This window comes from Lampetra planeri, chromosome 19, assembly GCF_965212315.1.
Source record: "Lampetra planeri chromosome 19, kcLamPlan1.2.h2, whole genome shotgun sequence".
NCBI lineage: Eukaryota > Metazoa > Chordata > Hyperoartia > Petromyzontiformes > Petromyzontidae > Lampetra > Lampetra planeri.
The window spans coordinates 13089005-13106087 of NC_136125.1; the positions used below are offsets into that span (position 1 = coordinate 13089005).

Genomic DNA, 17083 nt, shown 5'->3' on the forward strand with positions numbered 1-17083 from the left:
TTCACATTTAAACAGCATTAATGTATACTTTATATATAATACTATCTCACCATTCATTGGTCTGTTACCTGGCTTAAAGGGCAGACAGAGCAACACGTGTGATCTACCTTTTTGTGGTTAATTCCTCGAGTCTTTCTCAATTCGCAGCCACCCAACCTCGCCGCCTGAAGGAAAATTGCGCACGTGTGACCGAGGAAGTTGTGAGGGCCGGGGTGGGGGCTGACGGCTGTCTCTGCTGTCGTACTTGCGCATCCTCGGCCAATGGGAGAGGAAGGCGGGAGCTGTGATCGGCAACTGAACGGCACGGAGGAGCGTTCGTCCTGACTTTCAAACAATGAGGTTCTATCCAAGAACTGAAAATGCCGCGGCACGCGTGGGAATGTGCCGCGACACTGGCTGAGAAGCACCGCAGTGGAGGGAGTGAGCTGGGTGGTGGCTATGTATGCCTCATGTATGCGCAGCATGTTGAACTTATCTCGCACAGTACGTAGCCAACCGTGCCAATTGCAGGTAATCCAGCACTGCGGAGGCGAGGAGATGTCATACCATGGCTCGCCAGGAGAAGGCAGTACAGCAAGTGGACTCGTCACCATCAATTTCCATCTGTAAGAGGATAGAGTGTTTCCCCCTCGCGCAAAGTGTGGGGTTTTCTCTGGGTGTTCCGGGGATATCCTCCCCACTTGCATGCTGAACACAACTCATCCTTAAATCTCTGAAAACGTTTACAAATTAAAATCGCAATGTAGCATGGTGGCGAGATTTTGACGACCTCGCCTGCTCTACATTTGGAGTTTGCGTGTCTCTCTCCGTGGTCTTGTGACATCTTCTCCGGATCCTCCGGTTCTTCCCTCCACGTTTAGAATCAACATCACGCGTTTGCATTATTCGGCTGCTTTAAATTGCAACATGATAAGCCACTTTAACTATTATTTGTAGCCAGGCCGCTCCTGAAAAATAAGCTAATAGCCCAGTGTGCTTTAGAGGCCATCCATCCAGGACGCATGGAGGGGGGAGGAGGGGGGGGTTACCCCAGACACCTCCGCTTGAGTAGGGGGGGGGCCTCGATAATAATTTGTCTTCATTGGCCTTCAAATGAGTTAGATAGTTCGGCGGTGGACTATCTGTTTGCTTGAACACGTTAATATTCAAATCAAGATTCACGTTAATATTATTAATCCTTGATCGTTTCTGCGTGGATTAAATATCGGCCGTTCTATAGGATTGGGGGGGGGGGGTGTAAAGAGTCCGCGTGTGTCCAGGGAGGGGTGGAGGGGTCACGTTTTGACAAGTTTTTGCTACCTACTCAATGGATGGCCCCTCACCTGGTAAAATAAAATAAATTAAAAGTGTGGTTTTATTTATTTGTTGTAATTTGCTTACCTTCCCTGTACTTTGCACACCCATCGTGTTTTTCTATTGTGAGTTGTTGTCACGCTCTGGCCCCGTGCCCCAGGTGAACATCTGTGGTGAAGAGCTTCACAGCTCATCGGATTCCTGCGGCACGGATAAATAAATAATCCCGTAGTTGTATTTGGTAGTGCGGATGAGCGCTGGCGGTGCCCCAAGGGCTGCGGATGAGCGCTGGGAAATCTACCGGCGTCGTGTTCCGCACTTTCGCGATGGCGGCAGCGGAGGCCGCGGGGCTGGAGGAGGTCAGAGCGAGTTTATTATGTCGCCTCCGCCGTCCTCGCACTTGCTAACATCACCACCGCGGTCGTGACGACGAGCGACTAACGTGCACTGTGTGTGTGTAGTTGTGCCTTGTTAAGGGTTGGTTCACGTCGCTGGTTCAAGTCGCTGGCTAACGCTGCGAGCGCTCTGCTTGTTTATAGGCCGCATGTGCTGTGGTTCGCCACGTTCGACGAAACCACCACCACCACCTTTGTGGCGTATTCGTTGTCCTGTCAGTTGAGGCCTTCGTCTACATTATTAGTGGGGCGTCTACATTAGCGATGGTAATGTTTGTCTTGTGGGTTTTCTTACAATTGTGTGTTTAAAAAACATCTGTTTCGCCATTGCGTTATGTCACTTTCTGCCAGTGGGCGGGTGACACGTCCCGAGTGGTGGGTGACACGTCCCGAGTGGTGGGTGACACGTCCCGAGTGGTGGTGGACAGTGGAGATGTCACCACAAAGACAAAGATCCCCCCCATAGCCTTCACCAGACTGTAGGGGCAAGTGCTGTTGTTAGCAAGCAGAAGGCCGCCACTGGCACACGAGGGGGCGGTGGTCAGCACCACGCCCGGCCGCTTTTGTCTCCCCAGTGGCGATGTTTACACATCGCACCGGGTTACTTATTTGGGACTGAGTCGACCTAGGGGAGGCCCAGGACCCTTGTTTAGTTAATCGCCGCTGGTGTTGGTGGCCGGGTTCGTAGCGTAGCGCTCCCCACCTCACTGGGGGACCCCGCGGTGTTCACGCGGCCAAACTCGCACTTACCGCTTCATAAACAAAGTCGTTCTTGTCGTGACATGTGGACGTCGCGACACGGGGACGTCGTTACTTACCACCCATGGGTGTCCCACGCAGTTTGCGACTCTCACCAACGTGTCGGTGGCAGCCGACGAGCCGGTGGAGGGGGACATCAACGTGCCCGTGTCCCACAACCGGGAGGACGACTTCTCCACGCTGGACGAGCCAGTCAAGGACACGATCGTGAGTGGCACGCTCGTCCCATACCCGAGAACCCATTCCACGGGGTTAAATAACATTTCGGGATCATACAAATTACAACAAAGGGTGTAGCTGTGGTGTGGTGGTTCGTAGAAATTGGACTTGAAATTCCCAGTTCAGTTGAATCTGCTGGTGCAGCTGTTGACATCATGGTGCAAGTTTCTTAAATTACCGCCTGGCACCTCGTTAATCGAGCAGCATACGTACAGCATTGCCTCGTTATTCACAAACTTGCTATCCGCGGTTTTGGCTATCCGTGAATCACATCTGGAACTATTTCCGACTGCATCGAGAGAGGGTGGGGGGAAGAAAGTGATGAGATAAAGTGCACTTAATAAAACGTTGAGTTAATATACTTTGTTCTTTTTTATACATGTGAATTATAGCCCTTTGTCGTCAATCCACTGCTGGATAAAGGCTTCCCACACTCATGGTGTTTGAGGTGGTTTGATCATATTTTACCCTGCTGGTAAGTGTTGGTTAGTGAAGAGTGGGGTCCAGGCCAGGTTCAAATACTACTCGCTGCTTATGTTAGCGGTGACCAGAACATGATCTCAGATGGCAGGGTTCACAGCAGTACGCTAAGTGCCACACTGCTCTACCCCACTTTGCTAATTGGCCGTATTTTGTGTGTCGCACCATTACAGAAAATGCTGTCTTTCATTTTCCAATCTCCACAAAGGGGCATGCTGATTGTTCCTTTCCGAAGGCCTTTTGAAGTTTCCTTTCATGAGATCTGTTGAAGACCTTAGGCTGTGTTTCTGTGTTACAGATGAGAGACATGAAAGCCGTAGGGAAGAAGTTCATTCACGTGCTCTACCCCAAGAAGAGTTCTGAACTCTTAAGAGACTGTAAGCATATCGCATAAAGTAAATACAATTGTACTTGTTTGAATAAGACATTGGTTCTTTACACCTACATCCGTGTAGGTCTGAAGCTAATGCAAACTATGCTATTCATACACTATGACATCACATTTTTGTTCAACACAGTATTAACATTTTTGTATTCAGAAATGTATTAACAGTTGTTTTAAAGCTGTCAATATATAATGTAATGTTTTTATTTGCAGGGGATCTGTGGGGTCCGCTAATACTCTGTGTATTACTAGCAGCGTGAGTATCACCCTCATTAATTCAGTTTCACTTTCCTTCCTGCAAAGTGTCACTTCAATACATGGCATTAGAGATGATGCTTATAGCAGTGAAATATAATTTTCAACAATGAAATTGGTGTTGCTTTTGTTTGGATGAAAACTGAATAAAATGTGTTAAAATTAGTTATGAAGCACACTTTTCATTTTAACAGCCTAAATAGTATAGCGTTATACGTTTTCATGCAGAATGTGTCTACTGAAAACACTGCATTCAGTCCGCATGGTTGTGTGGAGATTATTGATATAATAAAATACAGCACATTTAATTTCAGCAAGATAATACCATTGATTTATCAATGTTTCCAGTTATCGCAGCTTATTCACTTCTTACGGTGCTTTAAATCAATGGTTAAACATTAGCATATTGATTCAAAGCATGTAAACTGGTTCAAACATGTTCATAAGTTCAGCAGGCTTCAGGACACGCATTTAGTTTAATACAATACAAGATATCCCTTTTCACCAATGTGTAAAACTGGTTGCTTTGGCGCTACAGTAATTGTAAATGAGGCGATTGTTGCCTTTCAGGATGCTGCAGGCGAAGACCCCCACTGACAGAGCGAGTCAAGGCCCACAGTTTGCAGAGGTTTTTGTGTTGGTCTGGGTCGGTGCCATCGTCGTCACGCTGAATTCCCAGCTCCTTGGGGGTAACATGTGAGTCTTTCGTGTTCCACAAGAATTAGACAAAGGATAGGTTATGTGCAAATACAATTTTCATCCTCCAATTGTTTAACATAACATTTATCTATACCCACCACCAAGTTAATGACATTGATATGTTTTTTCAGTCCTAAATGGGTCTCAATTTTCAGTCGTTAACCTATCTTCATGTCTCAATTGCATGGTACACATTCTTTTTTTACATCTCTGCATCATAACCATGCTGATGATCAAATCACTCGATGTATGGTTGAACCTTGATGGTGCGTGGTTGGGTAACCACAATGCATAATGTGTTACAGGTTGGTGGGTGGGTAGCATGCATTGTGAAAATCTGTTTAATGTCTGTTTTTCAGATCCTTTTTCCAGAGCCTGTGTGTGCTTGGATACTGTGTTATGCCACTGACAGTGTCCATGATCGTGTGTCTCATCACCACCTTGGCCACAAAAACTCTCGTCCTCACCATAATTAATTTTATTGTGGTCTTCCTTTCCTTCGGCTGGTCTGTATTTGGTAAGTCAATTTCACATGTTGTAAAATAGATTGACACTCTTAAAATCATTACAGCGTTGACAAAATGTTAATGCGGCGGCAGTTTGAAAAAGTACTCTCTTATCAGCGTCTTCATAATGTTCTGTGAAATAACAGAACAGACATTATCTACAACATGCTAAGAGAATATGTACAGCATTGCCATAACACTTTGACTTTTTTTTTGCATTTAAACAGCTTTTTCTTATTCCATGAATTTTAAATTAAGGTTATTGTTACAGGTTTTTATGAGTGAGCTGTGCTAAAGGATATATATTTTCATCGCGTGGTATTTTCCACGCAAAGAAATAACTGAATTGACATTTACAGCCCTTTCCACGTTAATTTATGCTTTGATTTGTTTTCACAGCATCGACAGCCTTTTTGGCCGACAGTCAGCCGCCCAATAGGAAAGCCCTTGCCGTGTATCCAATATTCCTTTTCTACTTTGTCATTAGTTGGATTATACTCTCAGGCGTCCACTCGTAAGCCCAGACGCTGCTGCAATATTTTCAGCTTTGTGTACATAAACGTGCTGTAAAATATTGTAATTATTGTATACAAGTGTTAGATGTTCTAGATTAGTTTGACATTTTGTTGATGGACACAGATTAAAGCTTTTAGATTTAAACTGTCTTAAAGTTTGGGATCATCTGGACGCACAGTTTAAACCTGTATGCACCAAAGTAATTCGAAAGGCAATGGAAATACCATGATGATAAAGAGCTACAGACTGCATTTCACCGATATGGGGGGGGGGTGTTTTTAGTTTAGAAATACACATTGAGATGTTCATTTAATGCATGGTTGCATTTAAATTGTAAAATTCTAATTGTTATAATGCTATGTGTGTTTTTGTGTTATTGGTGTGGTTTGTCACAGCTGAGTATACGTTTTGCATTTTTGGGTGATGGTAAAATGCAGTTCATGTATTGGTGGAAAGGCATTTTCCTCCTATAGTGGAAAAGTGACATAGTTCGTGTTATTTGCTCAATTTGGCCATTATACCACCAACATTCAGAAGAAATGTCTCCACAAACATGAGTAAGGCCCTTGGATAAAAATGTAGATTTGCACCACACAATACTGCAATCAATTAAAACCTTATTTTGATGTGTATGGTTATGTTGTTTTTTTATGTACTGGATATGATTCATACTTCATATAATTGTCATAAAACCTAGGGTAGCTCCATAGTTTAAGGGAGTTGTCTCCTGTCTTGTCAATGCATTGGTTAACACATTTAATTTGTAAAAACGAACGGGATATTACCGCCATAATATATTTCATATGTTTATTCAAATATCCAGAAATATTTGTTTGCCAATAAAAAGTAGTTTAATACAGGCTCCGTGACTAAAAATATCTCCAGTTATGTTAAACTCCATTATACAGTATTTGAAGGCTTGTTATTTTAATGTCTTCCAATGTAGCTTGTTTATGATGATAATTTAACTTAGTTTAGTGACACCTGAATGCTAATTCCCTAAAATACTGCAACCACAGACCTTTTAAATATAACCTTTGCATGGTGTTCAAATTCCATTTGTATTTCTGAAAAAGCATATGCTTATAGCATACATCGACAGAGAAATGTATGAGCGATTCCGCCATTTAAATGCGAAATTTACTTGTAAGCTCATCAATGTTCCACGAGTCCCCTCACTTTCTTGGATGTGTTCAAAGATTCGTAACGATCCATGACATGAAAATCAGCTTTTTACTGTCTTGTGGAATGGAAAGGAATGGGACATTGTTATTGCCAAGCATATATACTCTCGTGTCTCCTCGCTAAGGCGTCACTGGTTGGGTTGGGCACTGGTTTTATGAAGTGTGAAAAATATTGAGTTAAAATTGCATTAATACGAGTGCCAATAAAATTCCACTAAAAATTTTAGTTGTGACGTTATAGTTTGCACTTGACGCAGCCGTTGATGCTAAAGTAACATTAAATGCTACAAACGGTTTTCCTTTGTAGGTAATTCATATCACAATAACCGTGACAGGAAACTACGAGTTTTATTTAAATGACCGTAGTTTGTTAACAGTTTAGCGATGTGCAATGTTATGTAAATCTGGTTACAAGTTAAGATATACCAATGACATACAACTCGCTTTATAGTACAACATCAAAATTAAGTGAATATGCATAGCAAAGAGATTTTTACGTAAAAACAACCCAACAACAAAGCGACCTTAATTTTGTTCACATCAATGCTGCATGCAGAGTGATGCGCATGTCTGACAGGCGAAGAAGGGCCGTGAAACACCCGACTGTACTGGCAAGGGGAATATCGCCGCCTAGTGGTGCATGTCTTGGGCTAGTGTGCTCTTCAGATTTGCCATCACATTGGCCACAATATTTTTTGAAGGCCTGTCAGCTCTTATGGTAGCAAATAACAGTATTAATCTTTCGCCTTAATGTTGGAACAGTACACTTTTATCAGCTAGATTTGTCACCACATGAATATCGAGTATTGATTGACAATGTTAACATTGTTTTACTGAATGATCCAGGGGCAGTTTCTTCATAGTTGGTGCATTAACGAAGAGCTTTCAGAAATATACGAAAACATGTTAATGATGCAGCCTTTAAAATAGGATTACCATTTCAGAACCTCTTGATATGTAATTTTATTCAGAGATTATCTCCAATGGTCTGGTTTGTACTCCGAAGGTGTGCAATATAAGTACACCAGTTTCATCCATATCGACAGTATCCTGTGAACGAGCGTAAATTAACATAAAAATACCGCAATTCCCGGAAGTGTGAAGCCATCATCAAAACACTCCAATGATGGTGTTTATGGGAAAAGGCAGTTTTGTGACAACGGCATTTTTTCTCACTTTTATGCCAGTTTTTGATAAAAGATATATTGAGAGGGAAGGTAGTTTAATTCAAGGTTGACCAAGCTTTGCATGATTAAACACTGCACATATGGATTTAAAAAATTCCCAAATGAATGTAAATGTTGAATGCCCAACATGTTCCTGAGTTTTCCTTTTTAAATAGCCATTTGGAGTGGTGATGTATTATACCAAAAAGCTCTTCTAAATGTCTACACTTTTATGTCCGTGTGCTTTCTGGTGATGCAATACTATGTACTACAGTATATCTTGCAGAGGCAAAATAAAAGTACAGCACAAGTTATTTTAAAACATTCCTTCCAGAGTTGTGGACGTGTACTTAGATATTTCTGTTTTTTTTAAGCACCAATGTACCTTGTAGTCCAGTACTTTGCTATTCGGCACACTTTTTCATAGAGGTTAACAGCAGTTTGTCATCTGCACGTCTTAATCATCTCAATTTGTTTGGGCAAATGTATTTGGATATGACAATCTGGACATAGTGTTTAATAAATGCCATTTGAAATTTTAAACCATGGTTGGCCAAACGTTTATTGGAGGGCCTGATTGAGTGGCGATGCGGATCGCAACAGGCTACGGGCTCTTTAACCTTTGCTGTACACTTGCATCTGATTTTTAGCAGGCACGCACTCAACTGAGATGTGAGACAATGTGTCAGAACGAGGTAAGATAATGCATAGAGATGCATTGGCAAAATATGTATTCATAATGGGAATGATATGACATGCATTTGGATGAAAGCTATATTAAACGGAAATGTGAGATATTTACAGGAGAAATGTCAAGAACGAGGAGGTAATCATATGAGAGAACAGTGACAGTCATAACTGTAGAGGAGATACATGTATTCATTAGGAGATGTATTGAGATAGATTTAGGAGCGGTGAACTCGACTGACATGGGACAGCGACAGCACGAAAGACAAGAGCGAGGATAGCGAAGGCACTGAGTAATGCAAGTGGAGTGGAGAGCGAGACCTCTCGAGAGGCAACACGTGTATTGCAACAGGAGTAAGCTGAACACGAAGGGGTAACGGCGCCTTCCACCCGACACTCTACGGAGGGATGTCCTCGGGGCTAACGCGCCTAACCCTGGAGAGGCTGACGTCGACACGACCCTGGCTGGGGTCCGGGTCTCGTCTTCAGGGTGACGGCTTCGGGTCTCCAGTATACAACAGCAGCTTCATGGTTATATAGTCAGTCCCGGCTCTCTCTCTGCCCCTAGCCACGCCTCCTTCTCGAACCTTCGAGAAGGATCTGTGTTCTGGGCACGTCATCCCCCCAGCCCCCTTTTGGGGGTCCTGGGGTCCATCCCTCCGGTCAGGAGCCCCTCTGGGTTCAACCCGAGTGCCACGGCCCAGCTCGAGCCGGGCACTCTTCTGCCCCCTATCGTCCAGGGGCTGGCACTACAACCGGGGAGCAGTGGCATCACCCAGCAATGCTACTACACAAGGATTCGAAACATCTGGAGAAGCAAGCAAATCGGCTACAAGACCAAACTGAACATGTTAAGAACATGCTTGTTAAATAAAGCGTTGTATGCCTGCGAGAATGAAACAAAAAACATAAGATATTGATACTCGAAATGTATTGCTACAGAAGGATATACTGCATCTCAGCTGGACCAAATAGTGACCAACATTGAACTAATAAAATGGTTGCACATAAAAGAAAGCAACCTGATGATGCAGGCAGTGATGAACAGGAAACTGGCAAATTCGCCATGGAGGTGGAAAAGGATGGCAAGCTACCATTTTTTGATGTTCTAATCAAAAATAGACCAGATGGCTCAATGGGACACTGTCTCCAGGAAAGCAACTCATACTGATGCCTACCTAAAACCTGACTCCCACCACCATCCATCCCAGAATAATTCTCTCGTCAAAACTGTACACCATAGAGCTCGATCTATCTCCGACCATGACCTAGCAAGCGAACTGAAACACGTGCACCAAGTTCTCAAGATAAATTGATATTCGGACCACACAATCCGTAAAGCTATCACCCCAACCGTTGAGAACGAGCCATCTGAGGACCCAATCAAAACCATCACCTTGCTATACATAGCAGAGGTCACCAAAAAAAATTCCAAAATCATGAGCAAACACAACATCCAGGTTCGATTTAACACAGGACATAAAATTCGTGATCTGATCCCATCTGTGAAGGATAGGATCCCTAACATGCAATACCCCGGCGTCTACAAACTAAGCTGTGTCTGTGGCAGTAGTTACATTGGGGACACTAAGCGACATGTCTCGGACCGTGTTCGTGAACATAAGGCAGATCTGAAACACGGGAGGACCAATACCTCGGCCGTGGCTGATCATTGTTTTAATGCGGTGGGCTCACACGAAATTGATTTCTCTAAGACGAAGGTACTTTGCAAGCCCACTGGCTATCAACAAAGATTGGTTCATGAAGCCATCCATATATACAGACAGACAATTTCAACCGAGAGGATGGTCCAAACTGAGCAATCATTGGAAGGACGTCAACCAGTTTAAGTCATAACTGGCTGTGATGTTCCCATCCTGCCACCTTCCGATGTGAGTTTTTATTTATTTTCCCCGTGGCTTCGGCTTTCCGATTTGCCATTAACATGCTAATCTCTCACACCAACACAGCCACCTCCGCGCGCTCGCCGTGGAGGCCGCTCTGCGATGTTACATTAACATGCCAATCTCGCACATTAACATCACTAGCTCTGCCCACGTCGTTTATGACCATTGTGCTCCACGCATTTTAAACCTTTAAACACATCCTGCCTTCAGCGGCTTCCCCCCTCTTCTTCACTCCTGATGACCAGGGTTGGATCAAGGCACGTGGGGGCTTTCGGGGCTGCAGCCCAGGGGCCTCCGTCAGCTGGAGGACCTCCAGAGATGAAGTGAAAAGTTGTTTAATTTGTGAATGCTGAATTTTTTTGTTGTTAGCCTTGTGAAAATAAATTAGATGTTTCTTTAACTTTGTTTTCCTTTTGAAAATATTACTGGGGGCCTCACAGTACTTGTAGCCCAGGGGCCTACACAATCTTAATCCGGCCCTGCTGATGACGATGGCTTGTGTTGTGATCGAAACGTCGTAGTTTTTGGTTTATATTTTTCTATCTACGTGACTTTACCGAAAGAGCTAAAGAGTATGAATTCCTGCAGTCACAAAAGCTTTAAGTCAAGGCATAAGAGATTGGTGCCAGCAAAATGCACACTACTTAATCATAATGGCACAAGATAGAAAAAAATGACAAAATGTGCAGTGGACACATACGGGACATCTGCCAATGGATCGTGATGATGACGATGACTCAAAATAGATATCCGGAAAAGAAGAGATACACATTTTCATGAGCGAGGTAGAAGAGGGATGCAATCATGAGGGTTATTTAACAGGAGATGCATTAATAAGAGATCTATAGACTTTATTCAGGAGACAATATATGCTCCAAAAGCTATATATGCTCGATATGAGAGGGATTTTATTCAGAAAACGGGATAGAATAAAGAGGAGTGATGTATATTCAAAAAGTTACGAGAAAGAAGACGGATTCATGTTATTTGGGTCTTTCGGTAAAGTCACGTAGATAGGTTCAAAGAAAATAACAAAAATAACAAAAAACTACGACGTTGATGACGATTGCTTGCGTTGCGATCGACACGTCGTAGCTTTTTGGTTATTTTCTTTGAACCTATCTACGTGGCTTTACCGAAAGAGCCAAAGAATATGAATTCCTGCAGTCACGAAGGCTTTAAGTCAAGATCTAAGACGTATTCAGTCGGAATATAACAGGAGAGAAAGAGAGGCAGGATGATGACACCAGCCGGGTAGTGAGCTTTGCCCTCCGGGCGGAGTGTTGATGATCGCTCTGTTGTTGACCGCTGCACTGAAACAAAACGCTGCTTGCACCACACACAGGAGGCGTGTAAGTGAACACAAGTTACACACAGCGGGAACAAACACATTTAAACCGCATGTGCTTTAAAGGAGGTTGTGTGGCAACAGCAATTACAGCAGCAGGAGGTGACGAGGTGAGACGCTCCGCCGTGCCACGTCAGATGCTCGTCCCCCTGCCAGGCTCGAGACGGTGAGGAGGCTTCTTTGTGGATTCTGTTTGGCATTTCAAGGTAATTGTAAAACAACAACAACTATTATTTCAGTTTATTGTAGTTTTTTTGGACAGGATGGGATAAAATACTTCAGCGTGATATCGATACAATTGCGATAATATAGTACTATACCGTCATCAAAATGTAAACAATTGACATGCGCAAGGAATGATGAAGTATTACAGAATCTTGACTTGAAGCTTTCGTGTCTGCAGGAAGTAATTTCCTTGTTATTATTTTGATTATTTTAGTCTATCTACGTGGCTTTACAGAAAGACCCAAAGAATAATACAGAATCGCTGACACAGGATGCCTATGGAGTACTGTTTATGCTAAGTGTAACATCTTTTATTTTTCATTGCTCATGCATATATATGGAGATTAATTTTGATCTGGTTATATTAAATGTGTCTCCCTTGTCTGCGGAATATCATCATGAAGATCCATCCAGCCATCCTACGTCTTTATTTACAACTCGACCCTGACAACACAGACTACCCAACTGCACTGGTCACAGCAAGTACGAGCGATGCCGTGAGTCTATTCAGTCCTGTTGCCCTCACACACAACACACACACAGACTGCCATTCGTAGTGAGCCCTCTGGCACGGTGCATTCAGCTGCCAGTTTGTGACTTACCAAGTCGCGACTTTACACTCCCTGGCCTGGCCTCGTCCCCTCCCACTGCCCACTCATGAAGGTGAGACGGCGGTGTGTGTAGTGTGAGCTGTGTGTGTGGTGGTGTGTGTGTAGTGTGAGCTGTGTGTGTGTAGTGTGAGTTGGTGCTGTCTGGTGGTGTTTCATCTGAGTCGGTGGAGACACTGCCTTGCAGGCACTTACATTTTTCATGATGATATCTTACTTATTGTCGACTTGCACAACGTGTGCTTCCAGGATACTATAATAATCATGTTGCATATACCAAATGTGATTCGTTTTCATAGATGATGATGAAGTTTGAAATCTTGAAAAATCTGTAATAGAGGTTTGAAAAGAGTAACGTGCTTTTTTGTAAATCAATCCAGGTGGCACAATGGTTAGAGTGTGTGACTCAAATCAGATGGTTGCAGGATAAAATTGTTGTTAGGGATCAATGTATCTGTCACGATGACATGGGAACCACTTTGTGATTCGTCAACGGTGATTCAGCTATCTATTACTTGACTCCTGCCATGAGAATGCGGAATTTCAAGCGATAGCTCAGAGCTACGAACATTACACTCATTCACGAGAGAAAAACACTTTAACGTTTGACTTTGACCTGTATGTTAACACAATGAGGTGCATTAATTTTCCCTATGTACATTTTAATTGGCAGAAGAGGAACGTTTTATTATTTGACTTCGTCATTTGAAGAGCTTTCGTTCGGTGTAATGGCCCCATTGCCCCACAATGGAACATGGGAATATTGGGATGACAAATATTGGCTACACCTGATCGTATACCTTCATATCTCGTAGGCATTTTTATTGTGCACATACATGAACATCCCTTTATCGATCAACTAGTGGATGAAGGTCTCGTGCTGGACTTCACCACGGCAGTTCACTTGGGTTGGTGAAGGAGGAGATCCCAGACTGGTCCATACATCGCTTGCCACTCACGTTTGCTGTGGCCAGAAATCAAACTCAGGGTAGTCAGGATCATGGCACAGTAGCTAATCGTTGCGTATATATTGATAGTAAATTTCTGTTTTGTATATACTGTAAAGTAATACATATACACTTTACATTGCAGATCATGAAGACTGCACACATATATATAGTTGTGATCTTAATGTCTAATGCATTGCAAGAACTTCATTCTGGTAAGATATAATTTGAGCCATCTTCATTTCCATTTTATTTTACAGTGGAAAATAAATCCAGGTCGAGTAGCTTGTATATCGATAAATATTGTGAATACGGAGCAAGTTTATTATGATACCATTACTCTAATTAGTGGCAGGTCTCTGCACTGGCAGTCAAAGCACACTTGCCCAAAATTCCAGATTTAGCTGCCTAAAGCTTCCATCTGAATCCTATGGTAATTGTTTTTAGCATTCACCATCACGAAATTAGCATACCTTAATGCTGATTAAAGTTCATTTCCATTTTTTTTCCAGGACATTTATAAATTAGAGGATGCTAACAACAATAGACTGCGGGTTGCCATTGCTTATTGGACATTATATAACAATTACAATAACTAACAATGTCAACTGAGTGAAGAATTAAAGTGTACTAATAGAGTAGCACGGTGCAATAATATATGATGTTACTTCAATGGGTTTGTGCAACACAAATGTAGTGTCGTGAAATAACTCGCACTGACACGAAGTAACAGGTCACCTGCTCACACTTTATTAACTCTACTCTCGCGCCCCTTGTAGGCACTGCCACCACACACTCTGCTTCTCCAACTACCCACTCTCATCCCCTCTGCTTCTCCTGCTATACCCACTCTCACCGACTCTGCACCTCACCACTCTGTACCTCACCACTCTCTCCTATCTCGCCGCTGCCCTCTCCTACGCTGCCCCGTGCCCATACGCCCGTCTGTCCCTGGCGGGGGGGGGGGCGGGTCCCGTTGACGTCTCGAGCGCCAGCGGCTCGAGACGTCTCCACTCTTGGTCCCCGGACAGCTCCCAGCACTCCACTCGCCGCTTCGATACCGCTCCTCATGGCGAGCCCTCACGCGCTCCCCACTTGAGCTGTCGCCTGCACGGCGCCTCTCGCACCAACCCCTGCCCCAACCTGCACACAGCCCCTGCCCCAACCTGCACACAGCCCCAACCTGCATACAGCCCCTGCCCCAACCTGCACACAGCCCCTGCCCCAACCTGCACACAGCCCCTGCCCCAACCTGCACACAGCCCCTGCCCCAACCTGCATACAGCCCCAACCTGCACACAGCCCCAACCTGCACACAGCCCCTGCTCGCCCTCGACTGCACCCGCTCAACTGCGCGCACTGCGTTCATCTCTGCTCTACACAAAGACAAAGATCCCCCGTATAGCCTAAACAGACTGTTGGGGCAAGTGCTGTTAGCGGGCACCCATGAAGGCTGGCACGGTAGACGAGGGGGTGGGTGGCCAGCGTGTTAACCGCTGCACCACCGCTCCCCACAACAACACAGGCACCCACCGCACATAGAGCGTCGTCGCCTTGGCTCGAGGCTTTCATCAAAGCAGTTGGTGAGGTTAACGTGTGCCTCGTGTTCTTGTTACAGAGAGAGTCACCTGTGGAGGCACGCTGAGGGAGCCGCGAGGCTCTTTCACCAGCCCCAACTACCCACGGCATTACGCGAACAGCGCCTTCTGTGTCTGGGTCATCGAAGCACTGCCATTTTCTGTCATCGTGTTAGAAATTGTCGACATGGAGTGAGTAATGTTAACAATGTACAGTATATTTTTAATATATATCACACCAATATGGCAAAGTATATTTATGAAGTTCATAGTATGACTATGAGTGTTGGCTATGTGGGTAAACACAATCACATGCTTCAGAGTACAGAATTGTCTGCAACATTCGGTCACTATTATGATCAATCACAATTGTAAGGTACTGCGAATGAGATGTGTAGTGTGGAGTTTTCAGACGATGTCAATGCCCTCTTGTCCATGTGTATATATGGCTATGAATGTAAGTGTTTCAGACTCAATGTTAAACTGAGACATACACGAATGTACACCTCTGGACCACCCAGCCACTGAATACATCACTTTGATCACGTGGTAACTTTAAAACTCGAAGGTTAGCCGATGTGCAGAAAAAAGCCAAGCCAGTTCCTATTGATCGATGTACTGTGCGTTGGAAATGTCTCCGTCCCGTACATAGCCAACCGTGCTCATCGAAAGTGTGAATGTGTTGTTCGTTCAAATTCCTTCCATAACGATTCCTTGCGTCCTCCTCTCTTCTGTGTCTCTGTGTTTGTTTCTTTACAGACTTGAATTATTCTTCGATTCAGTTACTCTTTCAGAAAACCAGATGGCTACAGATGCTGAGTTCAATGGCTACTCGTACAAGTCTTTTAGCAATACGCTGATAGTAAAATTCAAGTCTGACTTGAGTGTGACATATAGAGGGTTCAATGCTTCCTACAACATAATCACGTACGCTGATGGTGAGATGGCAACGAAATAATGGTTGGAAATTACATTTTGAACACATTCAGGATGAAAAATTCCTGTTTCCAGTTGCTCAGCCCATAACGCAGAAATGGTAGTGTGAGTTGTTTATTGTCAAACGTAGTCAGAGCACCATGGGATACTACTGTACGTTGTATATTTGTCAGTGTGTAAACAAACCGAAAATAATCCAGTGTATTATGATTACAGATTGAAACAACACGTATTATTTATTAGAAGTACACATGGGGTTTCATTACATTCCCAGCTAAACTGTCGTGTAAGTTTACTGGCTCTGGTCATAGGCAAGCGTTAAGGTTGCTAAAACCCCTTTTGAAGCTGCGCTTCAACAGGGATTTTAGCCACAAATGCCTGAACAAAGTTGTAAACCATAAATATCGGCAACGCCAGCAGTCATTAAAGTTCAGTATTAGCCAATAAATGTACAGGAATAAATCCATGAGTACATCCCTTCCCTGTTGTTCGCAGATTACCGAAGGCCGCTTGGGATGGAGTCTGGCCTCATCCCTGATGACATAATAACGGCGTCGTCTGAATCTGGCGATCCTTTCTTGGCAAGGAACGCACGAATCAACAGCCCACTGGGCTACTGGAGACCTCGCCAGTCCCGCAGTTCCGAGTTCCTGCAGATCGATTTTCGTTCCGCGGTTAATCTGACGGGGATGATCTTGCAGGGATCTTCTCCGGAGCTGGGTCTGCGCTACGGCGTGAGACCCGGCTGGGTGACTGCGCTCTTAGTCACTTGCATTGATGCGGTCGTCTCTACCGGATGCCGTGATGCTATAGCGGTGGGTGTACGTTTTTTCTCTTCGTGGGAATGTCATTAACACAGTAAAAGGTAAATGTGCAACTCTGCAATGTCTTGCTCAAGCCACTGCTGGAGGAAGAGCTTACACGAGAGAGAGCCTCTCTATGTGTATTGAAGATAGCAGGCTCATTTTTAAAAAATGCGTCTTGTGCTTCG

The 17083-nt window shown here is 44.0% G+C and overlaps 1 protein-coding gene across 1 annotated transcript; it reads left to right on the forward strand.

The window, feature by feature from the left end:
- Positions 1-1553: 1553 nt before the first annotated feature.
- Positions 1554-6137, forward strand: YIPF6 (Yip1 domain family member 6). Its single transcript, XM_078603072.1, has 7 exons — positions 1554-1652; positions 2529-2654; positions 3445-3523; positions 3745-3787; positions 4357-4482; positions 4845-5002; positions 5391-6137. The coding sequence occupies exons 1-7, from the start codon at positions 1575-1577 to the stop codon at positions 5507-5509; spliced, it is 729 nt and encodes a 242-aa protein (XP_078459198.1). The 5' UTR covers positions 1554-1574; the 3' UTR covers positions 5510-6137.
- Positions 6138-17083: the final 10946 nt, after the last annotated feature.

Coding starts and splice junctions, on each gene's coding strand:
- YIPF6 (XM_078603072.1), top strand. CDS start 1,575: ATGAGCGCTGGGAAATCTACCGGCGTCGTGTTCCGCACTTTCGCGATG. Junction 2,655..3,444: donor AGCCAGTCAAGGACACGATC/GTGAGTGGCACG, acceptor TCTGTGTTACAG/ATGAGAGACATGAAAGCCGT. Junction 5,003..5,390: donor CTTCGGCTGGTCTGTATTTG/GTAAGTCAATTT, acceptor TTGTTTTCACAG/CATCGACAGCCTTTTTGGCC.